At 43.0% G+C, this 20,534-nt stretch overlaps 1 protein-coding gene across 8 annotated transcripts in view; it reads right to left on the bottom strand.

The window, feature by feature from the left end:
- Positions 1–2,894: 2,894 nt before the first annotated feature.
- KMT2E (lysine methyltransferase 2E) overlaps positions 2,895–20,534 on the bottom strand; it is a 56,209-nt gene continuing 38,569 nt past the window's right edge. For all 8 annotated transcript variants that reach the window (XM_032220828.1, XM_032220829.1, XM_032220830.1 and 5 more), the window contains 11 exons: positions 17,711–17,875; positions 16,798–17,106; positions 15,076–15,330; positions 14,618–14,759; positions 12,919–13,172; positions 12,118–12,174; positions 10,639–11,211; positions 9,021–9,313; positions 5,753–5,841; positions 5,220–5,311; positions 2,895–4,497 (listed from right to left, as the gene is read on the bottom strand). In XM_032220828.1, the coding sequence (XP_032076719.1) occupies positions 2,995–4,497; positions 5,220–5,311; positions 5,753–5,841; positions 9,021–9,313; positions 10,639–11,211; positions 12,118–12,174; positions 12,919–13,172; positions 14,618–14,759; positions 15,076–15,330; positions 16,798–17,106; positions 17,711–17,875 (3,732 nt within the window). In that variant the 3' untranslated portion in view covers positions 2,895–2,994. The remainder of the gene's footprint in view (positions 4,498–5,219; positions 5,312–5,752; positions 5,842–9,020; positions 9,314–10,638; positions 11,212–12,117; positions 12,175–12,918; positions 13,173–14,617; positions 14,760–15,075; positions 15,331–16,797; positions 17,107–17,710; positions 17,876–20,534) is intronic.

The following is a 20,534-nucleotide window of genomic DNA, read 5'->3' as shown; positions in this document are numbered from 1 at the left end:
ACCAGGGGTGTCCCATTCAAGGCTCGTGGGTTGGATCTGACCCGCAGGGTGCTTAGGTCCAGTCCGCAGCCCCCCTCCCCTTGAAAACAGCGAAGAACCAGCCCTGCGGTGCCTCTGCCAGTGAAAACAAAGCTCGGGAGAGCCACGCACAACCCTCCCGAGCTCCGTTTTCAGCTGCAACGGCCTCCTGAAGCCCTCTGCTAGTGAAAACAGACCTTGGGGAAGGCTGTGTTGAGCTGGCCATGCCCTCTTCCCCGCCACCAAGGTCAAACGTAACCCTGATGCGGCCCTCAATGAAATCAAGTTTGACCCCCCCCCCCCCACTCTGGACCAATCCCTTTCCGAAGGATGCCTCTAGCTTCAGATGAACAGTCCTTGACTCTCTCCAATCTGGGTGGTTTTCTTGCAGACGTTTCATTGACCCAAACTAGGAAACATGGCACTGATGACGTTACATAGTTGGGCCATGAAACGTCGGCAAGAAAACCAACCCAGTTTGGAGAGCGCAAAAGGACCTCAACGCCTTGCGGTTGCTGTCTGCTGGTTAACAGCCTTGCAAGGAACCTAATCAATGGGAGGTCATCTCATCATGCTTTGCCCCAACTGGCTTACGGCAATATGCAAATCCTCGATTCAGGAAGGGGACAGGATTCCTGGATGGTTGTTTTCCCTGCCCTTCACTGAAAATTTTCCCAGGGATAGGTAATTTGGGGGGGGGTGTAATGTGAGGGGGGGGGATGCGGAATACGATTATGGAAGAGTTGCGTTGGTTTGCGTAGCTTGTCCCCAATGATTATTTGCATACTGTATTCTATTTATGTACTATATAAAAAGGAGGTGATTTTACATCTGGCTCGAGACCGTGTTCATTTCCATGGGAAGTCGCTGCTTGATCTCGACTGGAATTTGGGGCAATAACCCAGCAAAGATTCCGCCGAGCAAACATTTTCGGTGACCCCAAGGCTTCCCCAGTGGCAGCTTGGTTTATCGGGCTGCTTTCCTGTCTCGGCGAAACCCGTGGGTGTGTACATGGCACCACCACAAGTAACATTAAAGAAAGGCATCTCTGCTGAGTAACCTGCTAAATTGAGGACTTTATTGTGTCCACCTAACGGAGGAAGCAGGTAAGAAGGAATCCTGCTACATGTAGGTAGGAACGAGCAGCTACTTCTCATTTCAGCATATAATATTGTGCTAATGATTGCATACATTCGGAAGGATGGAGACGACTATATTTCAAGAAAACCTAAGTCGTAGTAGCTTTACAATTACCCCAGAACATTTGGTGGTTCTCGTCTATTGCCAGTTTTATCAATACAGGTGGTCCTTGACTTACGGCCACAACGAAGCCCAAAAATCCTGCTGCTAAGCGAGACGTGTTAAGTGAGTTCTGCCCCATTTTACGACCTTTCTTGGCACAGTTAAGCGAATCGCTGCAGTTGAGAAGTTAATCACCCGGTTAAGCGAATCCGGTTTCCCCATTGACTTTGCTTGTCCGAAGGTCGCAAAAGTGGATCACGTGACCCCCGGGACACTGTGAGCATCGTAAATAACAACAAATTGACAAGCAGCTGAATTTTGATCACGTGGATGCCAAAGGTCATAACTGTAACTTTGAACAGTCCCTAAATGAACTGTTGTAAGTCAAGGACTACCTGTAGCATTTAGCATTGAAGAATGCCATTTGATAAATCGCACACTAATAGCTGTAGTAGTTTCTGATAACTAGCAGGAGTAGCATTTTCCTCAAGACAGCACTGTTATGTTGGATAATAGAGTAGCGTAAGAGTAGAGAATAAACAAGAGTTGGAAGGGACCTTGGAGGTCTTCTAGTCCAACCCCCTAATTAAGCAGGAGACCATATGCCATTTCAGAAAAATAGTTGTCCAATCTCTTCTTAAAAACTTCCAGTATCAGAGCATTCACAGCTTCTGGTGGCAAGTTGTTCCATTAATTAACTGATGTAACTATCAGGAAAAAAAATGGCTGCCAGTTGTTAAATTTCTTCCGAATTTCATCCTGTGGATTAACAGACTAACCGGCTCAGTGATTACAAGCATCCTTTGGGCCGAGGTTCAGTCCGCTGAGGAGCAGCTAAGGCTCCCACAACACTGTTTCAACGTACATTTTCTTAAAACAGCAAATTAGCAAAACGAGAGGGTTTAAAACTGACATAATTGTGATTTATTAACATGAATTAAAATGCCCAACCAGTGCTGCAATGTGACAGTATATTTAAAAAAAAAAATTAAAAGTTCATATACTGTACTACTTTCACAAAGATCACACACTTTTGCAAAAGACTTGTATGTACAATACTATATCAAATGAGAAGCATTAAGCAGTTTTACACGCAAAAGGAACAGTATTTACAGCACCTGTCAGAGACATTAGAAACAATCTATACATTAAATTACAATGTCTGAAAAGAAGTATTGAAAATAAAGGAGCCATGTTCACACCAAACTATATAAAAAAAGAAATCTGTATTGCGCCTTCTACTATATGCACACAAAAACTGTTGACAGATGGGGAAAAAAATCTGTTAGTGCCGTCACTTAGCCGTGTACTACTTCTTTTTTAATTACATATGTATAAAAAGTAAATATAGAAAACATTCACTAAATGAATTTTTAACTGCAACGATAAAATTTAAAAGTTATGCAGCAACAAATCTACTGCCAGAACAAACGGAGCTGGAATGTTCATGTACAAAATAATAATTAAAAAAAAAAACCACCTAAAAGAAACCGGCGGCTTTCGCCGTGCGGTTTTAGGGATTTTTTTTTTCCTTTGAAAAAGCAAAAACTGGAAAGAATACGATGAAAAGCACGCGCGCACTGGTGTTCACTTTTATACAAAGTATAATGTACAAGCTTTAAAAAGTACCTTGAACAGGTACATATGAAATATACAGATTTTTACAGAACATTTTTAAAATGTTTAGAAGCGAGGAGGAAGGGAAGGGGGGGGGAGTTGAGGGGGACTCCATTTTTAATGCCACCCGGAACCATGATAATTGTTTTGAAACGTCGGCGGCACCTGTGCTCTGTGAATAGGTATTTGCCCGGGCAACGGAGATGCCTGCTGAGGTCCTTGTACGCCATGCGGAAGGGACACAGAGCCAGGATGAGGGCAGAACCCGGACGCCGTAGGGGTGGCAATACTGGTTGGTCCTTGGGGCTGGAGGTGTGAACCCTGGCCGGGGAGCGGACAGTGCGGCCCTGTTCCAGTTGGCTGATGCTGAGGTCCGGTTCCCAAAGGGGGATGATGCGGCGGCTGTGATGGGTAAGTTGACACTGTTGAATGAGCGCTTGAAGGAAAAAGGGAGGGGCCTTGGTGAGATGGGTGATGTAGTCCTTGGGCCGGTGCCGTGTGATGACTGGAGCTTAATACATTGGAAGGTGGTGGTGGGGGCGGCGGAGGCGGGGCCGAGTTGACTACGTGCTGGTGTTGTGCTTGCAAACCTTGATGGGCTGTGGTGGGATGAGCAGGGAGGTGATGAGGGAGGGGGGCTGGAGGAGGCGGCGGTGGAGGAGGCAGGTGTTGACTGGCAGCTTGAGAATGGATGTGGGAACCGGTAGCCACGGCATGCACGGGACTCACCCCGTGGGCTACGGCGTGCTGCGGGTTTTGCTGCTGCACGAGGTGTGGTCCGGGAGCGGCGGGAGGGGGTGGAGGCGGGGGTGCCCCCACCACGGAGCTCTGATGATGAATACTGGCCGTGGGAGATGGCAGGAAGTGCCCACTGTTGACAAGGTGGCCCGAAACGGGCTGCTGACAGGCGGTTCCGGCGAGGGCTTGGTTTGGTCCGGAGGGAAAGACGTTTGGTTGGGACGGGATGCTTTTGATCGGATTGTAATTTTGAAAGTTTCCTGAGGGGGGTTGCTGGTTTTGATAATAAGTGGAGGAAGGTGGCGGAGGGGGAGGGGGAGGCGGGGCGGCAGCGTTGAGAGTCTGTTGATGAAACTGACTGTAAGAGACCGAAGAGGTTGGGGGAAATAATGTCCCGGTGTTCGGCTGCTGGGCGCTAGGCTGGAGAGTTTGGGTGGCGGCGTAAAACCCCCGGTGAGAGTCTCTCTGAGGCGTCCCCACCTGAGGAGACGGCGGGTGGTGAGGTCGGTATGGTGATCCTAATGTTTGGGAAGGAGGCTTTGGCGACAGGTAGCCATGCTGAGCCGGAGTGAGGGGGGTGGAGGGCTTGGGAGGGTTTTCTACGTGGGGTGAAGTGGGGCAAGGGGGTTTCGGCGGTGCCGGAGGCGGCTTCTGGGAGAGCGGGTCAGCCGTGCTGCTGCGCAGGATGGGCTGGGATGGGGGAGGTGGTTTCGAAAGTGCTTCGGCGTTGTTGGACAGCGGTTTCTGTTGCTGGTCTGGTTTGGGGTGAGTTGTGTTGTCAGCCCCAGGAGTGTCTCCTGCACTCTCCCACTGGGAATCCTGCTTCGTGGGCGTTTTTCCAAGTGACTGAACAGGAACGACAGGATTTGGTGAAGAAGAAGTCTGTATGGAGAGAAAGATGCGTAAGTGCCCGTCGGTTATCAAAAACAGGGGTCTCCAACCTTGGCAAAGCTGGCTGACGAATTCTGGGAGTTGAAGTCCACAGGTCTTAAAAGTTGCCAAGGTTTGAGACCCCTGGTCTAAAACACACTCATGTCCGATGACAATTGGTGTCTACATCTTTTTTTAAAAAACTTTTTGAACCTCATGAAAAGAAAGAAACAATATCTCTGTTCTGTGAACTATACATAAATAATCAAAACCTCTGGAAAAAAAAGTCATAGCTTTAACTAACATTTAAAGAATTCGTTTAAAACTTGTCGACTCTTTCATTTTGCAGCCCAAAAATGTCACGTCTCTTGGTGAATTAGCAAGGTATATTTATATTAAGGTAGCTACCTAATTCTTTAAAAAAAAACAACTAAGGCAATATTTAATTGGTATTAATAGATCACTTCAACACATGGCATTAATAGGATAATGGCTTCAATGTCATTTCAACAACTAAACATTTTTGAAATCTTACTTAGAAACAAAGCAGGCACATTCTGTAGTATTTGAAATACAGGGAGTCCTCGGCTTCCGACCACCATTGAGCCCAAATTTATGATGGTGAGACATTTGTCAAATGACCATTCAGCAGAAGCAGAGTAATAAAGTCCGATCTCTCTCTCTCTCTCCCTCCCTCCCTCCACCCGGAAACTCGATCATGTGTGAAAGGGTACCTTGCTTGGTTTTAGAGGACTCTTGCACGTCTTCAGAGGAGTATCTGGGGATGGGCATTCACTTGTTGGCTCTGGATTTTCAGGATCAGTTTCTGTAACAAACGAGAGTCTATAAATAGAAAGATTGCTGGATCTGGACACTGTTAAGAAATTGGGGGGGGGGGAGGAAGGGACAGATTGAACTTTTATTTATGCAACACACCATTATGTGGTGAACAGTTGCCGCTAATCAAAACAGATCACCAGAAACAATAGCACTACTCGCAACAGCACTGAAGACTTATATACCGCTTCATGGTGCCTCACAGCCCTCTCTAAGCTGTTTACAGAGTCAGCACACGGCCCCCCAATAATTGGAGTCCTCCTTTTACCGACCTCGGAAGGCAGAGCCAACTTTGAGCCGGTCAGGATCGAACTGCTGGCAGAATTAGCTTGCAATACTGCATTCTAAGCACTGCGCCACCAGGGCTCAGCAACAAAGAGCTGCTCTAAAAGACGGGAGTGTGATCAGAAGCAACGAAGTGATATTTTACCAGAATCCTTGTCTTTCCGATGATCACTAAGAAGCAACGCTCGCTGATAACTTCGCTCTCTCACTTGCTCCACTGATGTCGAAGAGGTCCTTTAAAAGAAAAACACAATTCTAATTTGCAATTTGCTTCTTAACAACAAATATGAAAGGCAACTTTAATTCAGCTACCTTGACTGGGTGTGAAGGTGCTTCAAAACATTTTGGTGGCTTATAGTTTTAGTGTTCGTAGAATATTTATATTCTACAAGGATTAAAATGCAAAGGCAGGGAAATATTTTACAAGGTCTTTGGTTTCTGGAGATTCTGCTGGGTGCTTCCTCGTGGGAAAAACAGTGGGATGCAAAGGAAGCCACGAGAGTAATGGTGGGTGAACCCCACAGCAATTCACATGGCACAGGATCCAGATAAAGTGGAGTCCTCAGTGTAAGAATTATATAATGGCTCAGGGACTGAACGAAACAGCCACCTGGATTTTTTTAAAAAAAAATACTGATGAAATCTGTAGCACGGCACATATTAGCCCCAAGTAAGAAAGTAGGCAGGTAAGTCCAGCAAGGACTCAATTAAAGGAAGATTGAGAGTGATGCGATGATCCCATCTCTCTCTCTTTCTCTCTCTGCCCCCAACTCCAAGCGGTGGCCTACCATCAGGCTGTGGCCATTTGGAACCGGGCTGCGGAAGCAGCTCCACTCACATAAGCAGCGGGTGAGAGCAGTTACGTGCCCACCGCTCACACGCAACCATTCCTTCTCCCTCCCCCCTGCCAGGCTGCAAATTCGGAAAGATTGGAGGCTACTTTCCTAGAGAGCCCCAAGGGGGGGCAATTGGATGTACTGCTGACCAGCTTGGTGGCGCTGTTTGCTGATCACGAGAGCAGCTGCTTTCCTTCCCCTTTCTCTGGGAACCATCAGACGGTGCCTTTCCCCCTGACCTGTGCCAAGGGAAGGCTGGCACGCAGGGGCTGGCCGAAGAGAGCCCCGGGCCAAAACAGAGGTCTTGCTGCAACCAGCTACTCAAACAAAGGCAGGATGAGTTGTGTGCAGGATGGAATATCCTGCGGAATTGGCTAAGAGGATAATTGAAACTTGATTTGGGTGTTATACCATCTGCCTATGGTGGAAATAACCAGCAACCTTAATAGCAGGGAAGGACATCTTGGAGCAACAAGGAGGTTTCTTTTTTTAAAAATGCTGGCTTCTTACACACAAAGACATTTCAACCCAGCTTCCTCGGCCTCATCTGTCGCCGTTTTTAAATTCTTTTTAGGTTTTTGTTTTTATATGCGTTTAGCTTTTCTGTATGTAATTTATTTTTACTTTTATGTTATCTTTTATGCTTTTGTAATTCTTTGCGTCCCGCCCTCCCTGAGCTGGTATTTGCCATAATAAAGGTTGGATTTAACTTGACTTGATCAATCCCACCCAGCCGGCAAACAACTCAATTTTTTTTTTAAAGTGGGAGAAGCTTTTCCAGTGCAAGCAGTGACTGGTGTGAGAATTAAGCCTGGAGCTACCTGGTTCCAGAGCAGAGTTACACAGATTGAAACCCAGTTTTAAAGCCACGATGTGTACAGCAAAGTGTTCACTGAAACATTGCAAGAAGGGAGAAATGGGTCTGAACCACCAGTGATTAAGACAACCGACACTACTCCTGAAAAATAAGTGACCTCAGAAAAGTATTAAGATTTGAGTTGTTTCTTGCACTCAAAATAAGTTCACCAATCATCTGACACATACAAAAAACGCTCTTGCCCTATTCAACCTAAATTCCGCTAAATTGCAGAGGTAAAAAAGACCTGAGAGTCAATTACAGGGGCGTCAAACTTCCTTGTGGGCTGCATGAAGGTTGTTTTTTACCTGGGAGGTGGGAGGGTAGGCATGGCCAGCTCAACGTAATTCATGTTGGGAGACACCTGTGGTGGCCAAATGCTAAGACAGGTCTTCCCTCAGACCCTCACTCTCAATATAATCTTCCCTCCTTCATTATCCTTTCTCCTTCCTTCCCCCCTTCCCTTATTTTTCTTTCCATATTCTCTTCCCACCTTCCATTCTTTGTCTTTCCCCTTTCCCTTTCCCATCCCTCCTTGCATGCTCAAATGCAAAAGGGGGAAACATTGCTCCTTGTGCTTTGTTTTTAGTTTGCTTTGCTAGCCCTCTGCCAGTGAAAACAGGGCCCAGGGGCGCTCAGGGGGGGGCGCATGCGGACTCCCAGACCCCGTTTTCACTGGCCGAGGCACCATGGGCCAGTCCTTTGCTGTTTCCAGGGAGGCCCCGTGGGCCAGGTCTAAGCACCTATCTGGCCCGCGGGCAGTGAGTTTGACACCCCTTATCTATTAACATCCAAAAGATTCATAAGTCTGTTCAGTTTATATGCGGACTAATTTTACTTTGACATTTCTCAAAGCGATTTACAGGTAGTCCTCGGTTTACAACATTCAGTGACCGTTCAAAGTTACAGCGGCACTGAAAAAAAGTGACTCATGACCGCTTTTCAGTTACGACCTTTGCAGCCTTTCTATGATCACAATATCAAAATTCAGCCGCTTGGCAACTGATTCATATTTGTGGCTGTTGCCGCTTCCCCGTAGTCATGTGATCAAAATTGGAATGCTTGGCAACTGACTCACATATATGACAATTGCAGTGTCCTGGGGCCATTGTGACCTACTGACTAGCAAAGTCAATGGGGGAAGCTAGATTCACTTAACAACCGTGTGACTCACATTGTCCCGGAGGGAACTCATGGGCGTGAGGCAGACAAGCAAGCTAAATTGAAGCCCGAAGGCAGTTTTGAATCTCCCGTTCAAATAGAGCAGGAGAGAAAAAAAAAGGAAAATATATTCCAATCATTTTTTTTTAATTTTGAAAAATGCCAATGAAGGTAATTGAGAGCAAATCTAAGCAATTCTCACAGGTAGGCCAGGTTGGACTGAGTCTAAACTGGGAGGAGTCACCAGGGCTCGATGACATCACAAGTGTAGACTCAGTCCAATTGGTTACTGGCTGCTGTCTCCATGATCAGAGGAGAATGGGGCAAAACTCACTGAACCAATGTTTCACTTAATTAATGGAAATTTTGGGCTCAATAGTGGTCATAAGTCAAGGATGAGCTGTATTCTCAATCAACCAAAGCAAAGAGCACATTGAGAAACCAGCTTCCGGCACCGCTTGAAGGTTTAGCTACTACTGACAGGATTTTGGTTTGGCTACTACTGATCGTATTTTGCAACACGAGAGAGCTCTCCGTGGTGACTTTGCCAAAGGACTTACCACTGGCCCTCCGGATCGCTCTTTTCCCCTGACGCCTCCTTTACGGAAGCAGAGTTTTCGGCCACTTCTGACATGGCACTGTGCTCCGTGGCTGGCAAAGAGACGGGGAGGCTGGAAGTGGGCTCCCGCTCCGGCTGCTCCCCATTTTCACCGCTGTTGTAGCCATCGGTAGCAGCGCTGCCGTTTCCTCCCCCGGCTGCGTGAGGCGACATGCTCAAGAGAGAAAAGTTTTCTGCTTTAGAGCCGCTTTTTCGGGCTTCTCGCTGCCTCTTGCGGTATTCCAGAAGCGACACCTAGGAAAGGAGCAAAAAGGAAAATGTGATAAAGCCCCAAAAGGCTCTTGTGCGCTGTAATGGCGGCACGATTTTGAAAAGAGGGTAAAAATGATCTCTGTGTCAGTTTTCATCACAATCATCTTAGAGCCTATTTTATTTTGTCTTCTTTGACCGTCCGAATAACAGGCCGATTCATTGTCCCAAAGGGGCTTTTTCAAAAGGCAACTGGACTTGGTTTTTCCTTGAAGAGGTTTCGCTTCTCCTCCAAGAAGCTTCTTCAGTTCTGAAGAAGGACTGAAGGAAAAACGAAGCCCGGCTGCGTTCTGAAAAAGCAGTTTGGGGACAACTATGACCTGGATGACCGAGAATCTCCATAGATATGTCAACGAATTCATTGTAGTATTTTAAAAGCACCAAGCCTCACAAATTAATTTAAAAATATTTCACACATTGGCATTGGCTTGCTTTTCTATTAATGTAGAAATTTCTGCTTATGAAGCACCGACAGGTAGTCCTCAACCTATGACCAGTTGCTTAACGACTGTTCGACATTACAACAGACTTCAAAAAAGTCACTTGCAATCCATCTTCAAATTGACATGAACTCCATGTCACATTACTGCATCCCTAATCACGTTATGGACATTTCCCTTCACAAGTTTACTTCAGACTAAGCTGCTCCAGTGCTGTAGATGATCAGCTTCCAACCTCCAACTACAGGTAGTCCTTGACTTACAACAATTAGTTTATAGTGACCGTTCAAAGTTACAACGGCACTGAAAAAAGTGACCCAAGACCGTTTTTCACTTACGACCACTGAGGCATCCTCAGGGCCACGTGATCAAAATTCAGACAGCTAGTAACTGTCTCATATTTATGATGGTTGCAGTGTCCTGGGGTCATGTGATCCACTTTTGCGACCTTCTGACAAGCAAAGTCAACGGGGAAGCCAAATTCCCTTGACAACCGTGTGACTAACTATGGCAAGGAGGGTTGTAAAACGGGGCAAAACTCACTTAACAAATGTCTCACTTAGCAACAGAAACTTTGGGCTCAATTGTGGTTATAAGTCGAGGAGGACTTACCTGTATACCTTCATTTTATATTTATCTACTCCTGTGGCTTTGGAGAAGCATAAAAAGGCACAATTGAAGTCTACAGAAATATTTGCCTCCAATAGTGAAAATTAAACTTGCTAGTCCATAAATTGATTCAGTTTCCCAGTGGGCACCTACACTAAAGCCTTTGAAAAATCGTTAAGAATATAAATTTATGGACAAGAAGGAAATGCCTTCCTAGTGTTGTCTTGCACCTTAAGTTAAAACTTCCACTTGAGTTGGTACCTTTTTCTTTTGGGGAGGATTCTGGGGTGTGCAATTGCCATCCATCATGTTGTCACTGTTGGCCGTCCTTCCAAAACTAGCGGCGAGTCCCTCTTCAGAAGTACAAAACACGGGCGTTTCCACAAACATGCCCCGAGCATCGTCTGGAATCAGGCACTTTGACTCGTTGATTCGGAACCCGCCACCGACTTCTAACTGGTGCGAAGGAGTTAAGTCTCTCAAATTAGAATTCATGGAGAAATTGACACCTGTCCTGTCGGGACTGTTGATCCAGGTTGGATACACTGGTCCCCGCCCGCAGTGAGCCGTTTCCAGTTGGCTGTTTGCATCAGTCCGGTTGTGGCAGGGAGCGTCCAGCGTTTTATGCAGTGCACTTTGCTCGATGACTTCAAGTCCCAGCTGGAGCTCGGAAGAGGGGCTCTCTTTTTCTCCCGAGCACTGCCGGGGGCCATCGGACCTGCTCCTGGGACTGGAGTAGCCAATCGTTTTGATCTCTTGCAGGCATATCTCCGTAAGGCTGGCATTTCTGAACGGATTGAGCGCTAGCATGGAGGAGCAGGAACGTTCGTAACCCTGTCCAAAAAAAGATGGTGGAGGGGACAACTTAGGGGAAATCGTGTAAAAACCATTTGCCTAAATAAAAGGTCTCTTCGTGGTAACTATTCCGCTAGTTGCTTTTAATGTAGAGTTTCATTTTTTCTGGATTCGCTTTTAAAGGGAACTTGTAAATCTATTCAATGGAGATTTATAAAATATGTGAGGTTTTTCCCATAAGGTTATAGGTGTGTTACTATAAACACTCCCAGGTTCTTATTTCTCTTCATCCTTTCCTATCATGCAATTTTTATTTTTAATATTCTAACTTGTAGTTCGATTCAATAAAGATCTAGAAAATGTGGTAGTTTTTCTTTAAGGGTACAGGTGTGTTCGTATTGACACTCCTATGTTTTTATTTCTCTTTGTTCTTTCATATTATTCTATTTTTCATATTCCCGTTGTTCTCTTTTTAAACTGCTTTTCTGAAACAATCTTTGAATCATAGCTGGGGACTATAAACATTCCGAAGAACTGAAAAGTTCTGGAAGAATAACGAAAGTTAGTTATTCCAATTAATTGTATTGAGATTAATTGAACCTGAGATGGAAGACACCAGATGGATTCTTTATGAATTACATTAAAAGACAAGAGTGTCTAAACACTTTGCCATATCTAGATTGCATATCTGTTATTTTATTTTTAGTATATTAAACTTTATGTACATTCCATCAACTTTTTTCTTTTAAAAGAAAATCCTATTTACATTGTGAAAGTAGGAAGTTGGACCCTAGGAACTATTAATGATTCATCAGGATTTCACATATCTTTTCTTATCTCTTATGATTTACTGTCTGCAAATGTGTATTCCTACATTCTAAGAATTTACAGTGTAGAATAAGGATTTACAAAGCAGACCAAATAAAACGCCCCACACAAACTTACCTCTTGGTTAAATGTTCGCCTCTTCACTTCTGGAGAACTGTCAGGTGAAGAAATATTCTGCAGTTAAAAAAAAAAAAGAATGTTTAAAAACTGCAGAACCAAATCATTCCGATGATTTTTGAAAATAAAGTACAAAATAATTTCTCTTCAATTGTGTAAAGCTACCTATTATTCAGTTAAGGGTTGATTGCATTGCAGGAGCTGACCGAGTATGAAACCTAAAAACAGGACATGGGGCCGTGATCCACTCTTCCTCTTTAGGAACATTTTTCATAGGCTTCTAAAGGTAACAGTATTGCAAGTAATCCTGGACTTATGACTACAACTGAGCCCAAAATTTATGTCGCTATGTGAGGCATTGGTTGTTAGTTTTGCTCCATTTGACGACTTTTGTTTAATGACCAGTTAAGTGAATCGCTGCAGTTGTTAAGTTAGTAACCTGATTGTGAAGTCGTCGTGAATCTAGCTTCCCCATTGACTTTGCTTGTCACAAAAGGGATCAGATGACTTTGGGACAAGCAAAGGCTCATAAATATGAACCAGTTGCCAAGCGGCTGAATTTTGATCACATGATCGTGGGCATGCTGCAAAGGGCGTAACTATGAAAAATTTTCATAAGTCAGATTTTACAACAGTGCAGTGTTGCAACTTTGAACAGCCACTAAATGAATTGCTGTAAGTTGAGGAATACCTGCATAGCTTTATCCTTCACGAACAGAAGTGTTTTTTTATTATTCTGAAGCAATTAAGCAGTTGCTTTATACCTAACAAGGTAAAGCAACGGAGTAGCCAAAGGCTCACCTCAAAGTGCACTGGGTTTCCATGGACACATGGAATCACTGAAGTAACAGATGAATAAATAGGTTTGTAACCATTCCTACAGGTGTCATCTTCCGTTTTTATTCTGGGAGGCGTGGCCAGCAACAAGGGGTCCGAGGCAGAGAGATCAGGGTGGGTGGGCGTGGCATATGGAGAAGGAGTGGGCGTCGATGTTTCTGAGTAGGTGGAGTCCTGCAGCTGGTACTGTCTTCGCTTTTTGAGTGGCGTTGTCAGATCTGTAGGTAACAATGGGGAGAAAAAGCAGGAGACCAATTAAGTCATTTTTCTTGGTCGTACGGATAGTGTAGCGGGTTTCAAACAATGTGTATTTAGAACAGGTTCATGAACTCGTCACTGGCTGCAAAATGAACTATCGTTTTAAAGAAATAAACACTTGTGGTTGATTTAAACATTTGCTCCATGATTTAAAACTAATGTGTGGTAAGAACTTTACCTAAGACAACGACTTAGGTGGTTTGGACACGTTTGCCGTATGGACAATAGCCGATTACCTTACCGATCGATTAACTCGCTGCGACCGGATGGGTGGAAAATCGCACGAAATGCCCCAAAGAAAACGTGGATATCCCAAGTGGCTCACGATCTTCAACCACTCCATTTTTCAATAACCGATGCCCAACAAGCCGCCCTAAATCGGAATCAATGGCGTGCTGTAATCCGTGACGTCCTGCCCCTGGCCTTCACAATGCAACGGTCACTGCCTTATGGACGTTGACATTTACGAAGATTAAGTCCTAAGTCCAGTGTGGTAAGAGGATTTCCCTTCTTTCAGGAGTTGAAACTGAATATATATGAAAAAAACTTCCCACACAAATTTATCTATCATCCATCCATCCATCCATCCATCCATCCATCCATCCATCCATCCATCCATCCATCTATCTATCTATCTATCTATCTATCTATCTATCTATCTATCTATCTATCTATCTATCTATCATCTATCTTATCTATCTATCATCTATCTCTATATATCCTGACCGGCTCAAGGTTGACTCAACCTTCCGTCCTTCCGAGGTCAGTAAAATGAGGACCCAGATTGTTGGGAGCAATATGTTGACTCTGTAAACCGCTTAGAGAGGGCTGTGAAGCGGCATATAAGTCTAAGTGCTATTCCTATATACATATATAGACACACACACACACACACCAAAAGGAGGGGAACCTTCCTCTGACAGTACTTGAGCCATAGTCCTCTACTTACAGTAGTTCATTTAGTGATCATTTGACGTTACAAAAGCACTGAAAAAAGTGACTTATGACCGTTTTTCACACTTGCAACCACTGTAGCATCCCCATTGTTACGTAATTAAAATTGGGACGCTTGGCAACTGGTTGACATTTATAACGGTTGCAGTGTCCCGGGGTCATGTAATCTGACAAGCAAAGTCAATAGGGAAGCTAGATTCACTAAATTACTGTGTTACTAAATTAACCACCGCAGTGATTCATATAACAACTGTAGCAAGAAAAGTTGTAAAATGGGACAAAATTCACCCAACAACTGTCTTGCTTTAGCAACAGACATTTTGGGTTCCTAAGTCGAGGACAACCTGTTCAAAGGGTACTTGAGAAAGAGGCTCCCAACTGGTGGTCTGGAAACCATAAGCCACACCAGCCCTGAACATGGGATAAGGGTGAAACACATCACTAACGTCACCTGTCAAGCAACAGCTGTCGGTCAGTAACAAGGGGCTTCTACTTTCACCGTTGACTGCAGGACTTCTGGATCTTTCGTGGGGCGAGGAGATGAAAAACCCAACAACCGAGTTTTCTTCTTCCATCGCTTGCTTTAACCAACGCTGCGAAACAGAAGATGACGATGTGAAAACACACTTAAAAGCTCACCTTACACAAAAGTTGTTTTTAAGATACTGTCATTATTAAGACCAAACATAATCTGTAGCTCAAAACTAGGGAACAAAATTAATATAATCAGCTTGGCAAAATAACAAAAGGTCTTCTTCGCCCAATGGTGGAATGACAACTGATTCGGTGCTGCTACCGAAAAGCAATTTTATCGGGAATCCCTTGCCACTTCCTAATCCAGAAAACTGACTTATCACGTGTTTTTTTTTTTAAATGTTCTATATAGCCCTAGGTTAGCAGGTACGTTACCTTCTTACAGGAACCCAGAATGCTTTCCATCGGTTCTTTTCTCCGCCGTTTTTCAGAAAGGAAGGGGGATGTAAAACGGATATAGTGCTTCGGAGTCGTATATACATGCGGGCTGAAAGTGAGGCCTGGTAAAGAATTCAGCTGGGTCGCCAAGACCTCTGGGTCGGTGGTTATGCGCAGAGGCTTTTCGGAGATGTTTTCCACTGGCTTTCCCGGCTTCTCGTTCTTCTCACTTAACCACTCGCTCACCAAGTGCTATAACAGAAAAATCAGTAGAGCATTTACTCTGGTGTTCCGGTCAACATAAAGAGAGAGAGAGAGTGAAAAGACATACAGCTACAGCGGTGCTGAAAAAAGCGATTAATATTTTTTCACACTTAAGACTATTGTAGTCTTAAGGGTCAGGGTCAAGCGATCAAAACCCAGATGATTGGCAACTGCCTCATATTTATGACAGTTGCAGAGTCCCATGATTCTCTTTTGCGACCTTCTGACAAGCAAAGATCTTGTCAGACCTTTGGGGAAACCAGATTCACTTAACAACCACCTTGGTTCATTGTGGCGAAAAAGATAGCAAAATGGGGCAAGACTCACTAATGGTCTCGCTTAGCAACAGAAAGGTCAAATTCCAAAGCAAAAATAAAATAAAATACTGGACTAAAATACATACGTGGATAGAAAGAATGATAAAAGCAACACACAGATTTGAAACCAGAAATATTTCTGTTGGGTATATTACCAGAACAGTATAATAAAGGGAATACATACATAATTTTACATGTATTAATAGCAGCAAGAATTGTTTGCACAACAATGGAAAGAGATGCTGACAGAGGAAAGTGTTATAAAAGAAATATTACAATATTATCAATATTACTGAGATGAATAGATTAACATTGAAAAGAAAAGTAACAGAATTCTCTTTAACATGGAACTTGCTTTACCAATGGTTAACTAATAGAAACAGAGGTTAGAAACTAAAAAGATTAAAAAGATAATAATAATAAAAAATGTATTTAAAATTGTGCAAGGATAAACTATACAATAATACAATACAATAGCAGAGTTGGAAGGGACCTTGGAGGTCTTCTAGTCCAACCCCCTGCCTAGGCAGGAAACCCTATACTGTTTCAGACAAATGGCTATCCAACATCTTCTTAAAGACGTCCAGCGTTGGGGCATTCACAACTTCTGGAGGAAAGTTGTTCCACTGATTGATTGTTCTAACTGTCAGGAAATTCCTCCTTAGTTCTAAGTTGCTTCTCTCCTTGATTAGTTTCCATCCATTGCTTCTTGTTCTACCCTCAGGTGCCTTGGAGAATAGTTTGACTCCCTCTTCTTTGTGGCAACCCCTGAGATATTGGAAGACTGCTATCATGTCTCCCCTAGTCCTTCTTTTCATTAAACTAGACCTACCCAGTTCCTGCAACCGTTCTTCATATGTTTTAATACAACTAATTGTATTATTACTGTGTGTCTGATATCGATATGCTTCTTATGATTACTATTATTATTGTTGTACTTTTACTTAAAACTAACTGTGCCCAGACAGCACACTGTTCAGATAGATATGGGACTTTTTATGTTTATAAAAAAAATGCATTAATAAAACATATATTAAAAAAAAATAAATTTCGAGTTCGTCTAGTGGTAAATCAAGGATTTGTAACTGTTATTAGCTACTTCTCATCTCAGACCGAGCAGCAATGAAGTCCCACGTACCTTTTTTGTTTTGGGGTATTTAGTGGGGCATTTATTAAGTGCTGGGGCTTCAGGTTCAGGAACTATTTCAGCCACGGGGGTCTCTGCTTCAGGCTCGGTGGAAAGCACGGTGGCTTCAGGTTCGTTGTGCTGTGAAATCACTTCCACGTCAGGAGAGGATGGCTGGATATCCGAACACATGCTAACGGTTCTGTGCCTTCGTCGCTGCTGCCCGATATGCGTTCTATTCCGGGAAAAGCTTTTTCTCTGTTTTGTCCTGTTGACTTTGGCAGGTGTTGGCTTGGTGGCAGTTTCCTCTTTTGCTGGTTCCTGAACATTACACATAATCCAAAGTTATACACCTGCGATAAACTTTGCGCCTTTTCCCAAATCGGAAAAAAATACATGAAGCATAAAAATATACGTTTGGCAATACTGCTCTTAATTAGGATCATTTTAGTGTTTCCCTGCCTTGGCAGTATTTTTATTTTGTATGTGGTTAAGAAAAAGGGCTATGTTCTACTTCATCTTTCTCTTATGTAAGTACTATTTCCACCGATTATTACGAACGCTAGGACTGCATTCCCGTACAGTTCCAAATCTCAAAATTCACTCTCTTGTGCAAATGTTAAGCACTGCAAAAGTTGGTGAACTAGAATGAAGCAACCAGTTTGATGGCCAGATGACAGAGGCTCAGGCCTTCACTGAAGTCACAGAGACTCCTGTGTGACTTGGGTTGGCCACTCGGTCTTAGCCCAGCCCATCTCACTGTATTGTTGCTTAGACAGAGGACACCCAAATGTATTGCCACAAGAAGTGTGGGATAGGAACAGAGCAATGAAGAAATAACACTACTTGACTTTATGTATCAAAAGCATCAAAACAGGTAAGATAATTTCTAGAGATAACTGCTTAATAAAACATAGGTATCTACCTGAACAAACTCCGTCTCGTTGATGATCTGGGTATCCCTGCATTCTGATTTTATTTCTGTTTTAGCTGTACTGATTCTTTCCAAAGCTTGTTCTCTTCTTTTTTCTCTTTTTTCTAACCTGGCGAAAGCTTGAAGGATGGCTTCCATCTTCCGTTCTTCTCTGGTCTGAAGAATTTAATAACACTGATTGATGTTTAAACAATTTATACATTAAAGGACTTAAAATACAAAAAAAAAGTTATTCAAAGTATTCTTGACAGGTCACATTCATAAAATCAATTTGACAGAATCCACATTTTGTTCCCTAGTAATGGTATGGCATTTATATTTTGAAACCGGGGATGGGGACCAGTATGGATTAGTATTAAATGAACAGTTATTTAATTTAAGATTTAAAGTAGTTTTCATAAGAAACATTTTTTTCTACATGAATAAATCCATGTATTATTTTTAAATGCACTGGTACTTCACAACTACATTATATAAAATATTATAACCTATAAATAGTAAACATTATCTCCCATCTTCAGAAACGAGGTCAAATTATGCATTTATCAATATCTGAGCAACTTTCTATAGTGCTTTTACAATGACTAGGATTTAAACTTCTTTGAACATTAAAAAAACATCCTCTCCTTTATTTGAGGTATACAATTAGCCATCTAAGGATCATCATGTCAGATAAATCATTACGTTAAAGTTATATTTATGGTAATAGTGTTTATTACGGATGTCACAAGCACACAAATTAACTCACCAAACCCCTGCGTTTATGAATCTTATTCTGATTCTTCATTTTTTTCACAGATAAGAAGAAAACTTTAAATAAGCTAGTGCTGAGCTACTGAGATTTTTCAACTAAGGAGGCATGATGGTGGCATGCCTCTGCGAGAGTGACAATAACAATTTCATTGTGGCCAGGGACCACACACAGAAATTGTTGAGTGATGAGTGAAACTTGAACAAGAGAATTGTGAGGTTTTATACTGATGGGAGCACCTGAGACCTGGAGGTACAAGTTTCCAACAACACATTTCCTCTTTTCAGTGGAAATTAAAGCCCTATCAACCTCAGGCATAAATTACATGTAGTCCTCAACTTACAATTTGTTTACTGACCGTTCAAAGTTACGACAACACTGAAAAAAGTGAGTTATGACCATTTTTCACACTTACAATCATGGCAGCCACCTTGTGGTCACAGGATCAAAATTTGGACGCTAGGCAACTGCCTCACATTTATGACGATTGTTACATCCCGGGGTCACACAGTCCCCTTTTGTGACTTTCTGACAAGCAAAGTCAATGGGGAAAGCCAGGTTTACTTAACAACGGTGTGACTAACTTAACAGCCGCAGGGATTCACTTAATAACTGTAGCAAGAAAAGTCGGAAAACGAAACAAAACTCACTTAACAACTAGCAACAGAAATTTTGGACTCAATTGTGGTCGTAAGTTGAAGACTACCTGTACCTTAATGCTCATTTTATCTCAGCAACCAGTCAGAACTGTGCCTTTTTTTTCTTTATTGCCAGCAAGTATCCACCACACACCATTCCCTCAGTTGCCAATAATCCAGACAGCTGGAGTTATGACCAGAACAGATAAATCTGCCTCCACTGTGGTTCCAGAGTGAGTCCAGCCTTCAATGGCTACCTTAAAACATTTTACTTCATGTATGACATTGTCACAGGGTCCGTGACAGCAGCCCAACCAATGGTCCACTTAGAGAGGAATCCTATGAAAGATAGCACTTCACCCCATTAATTGGACAACTATTTGCCCTTTTGGTCTTCTGATATATTTGTTTCATACACACAATAAAAATATCCTCTAGAAATAATACTCGGATCGCTGTTGATGGCAACAGGATGTTCAAAGTTTTCTATACATGATCAGTTTAGATAGCCCTAACTAAGTAGTTTTCTAGCCTCCATTTTGATAACTCTGAGCCAATACCTGTGAGATAGTTTCCCACTACTGTTGCCACAGAATATACAGATCCAAAAATGCTTCCTGAAGATTCTAGCACGTGTATTGTTTCATACATCCTTGAATGCAATCTTAGGTATTGATTTGATTCAAGTGCCAATATTACCCAAACGGCCATACATACTCAGCTTCTACTGTTAATATGTATTTCTCTTATATTTCACAACGCTAGAAATTGTTCAGCTAATCTTTTTATTAAAATCTACTTTAAAAATTGGCTGGAAACTGAAGTCTTGGAAATATCTTCCTATTGGTTGACAGGATTATGACATCACTTGTGAATTCCCCCAGCAACTGTAGATACATGAGCAACAGGAACTGCTTTCTGTTTTTACTCCTCGTCTGCCTGCTTTGATAGTTCTGTTGATACCTATATCACCTAAATCTTCTAAGATTCTTAAGGTGAGCAAGTTGATCTTTCAGATAGGAGGAAGCATTTCCAGCAACTGCTATTGGAAGTTTCGGTTTCTCTAGCTTCCATCTTTCTTAATTATTTTATGGTCCATCCTTTTTTTCCAGCTTACAAAATCTGGTCTGGGAATTGCAGACTTTTTGAGAAGGGAAACGTTGCAGCACTGGAGGAGAAAGTTACTAGATGTGTGTGTGTGTGTGAGTGTGTGTGTGTGTGTGAGTGAGTGAGAGTGAGTGAGTGAGTGAGTGAGTGAGTGAGTGAGAGAGAGAGAGAGAGAGAGAGAGAGAGAGAGAGAGAGAGAGAGAGAGAGAGAGAGAAATCCAATGTGTTGGTTGCTTTCCATGATCATAAGATTTCTCCTTGCAGATAAGCAAACTGAGAAAAAGCATGAGTAGAGTTACTTATAGTAACTCTTATTCTT

The sequence above is a fragment of the Thamnophis elegans genome, chromosome 7 (genome assembly GCF_009769535.1).
Source record: "Thamnophis elegans isolate rThaEle1 chromosome 7, rThaEle1.pri, whole genome shotgun sequence".
NCBI classification, from domain to species: domain Eukaryota; kingdom Metazoa; phylum Chordata; class Lepidosauria; order Squamata; family Colubridae; genus Thamnophis; species Thamnophis elegans.
This window is presented reverse-complemented; position numbering and strand designations above follow the sequence as displayed.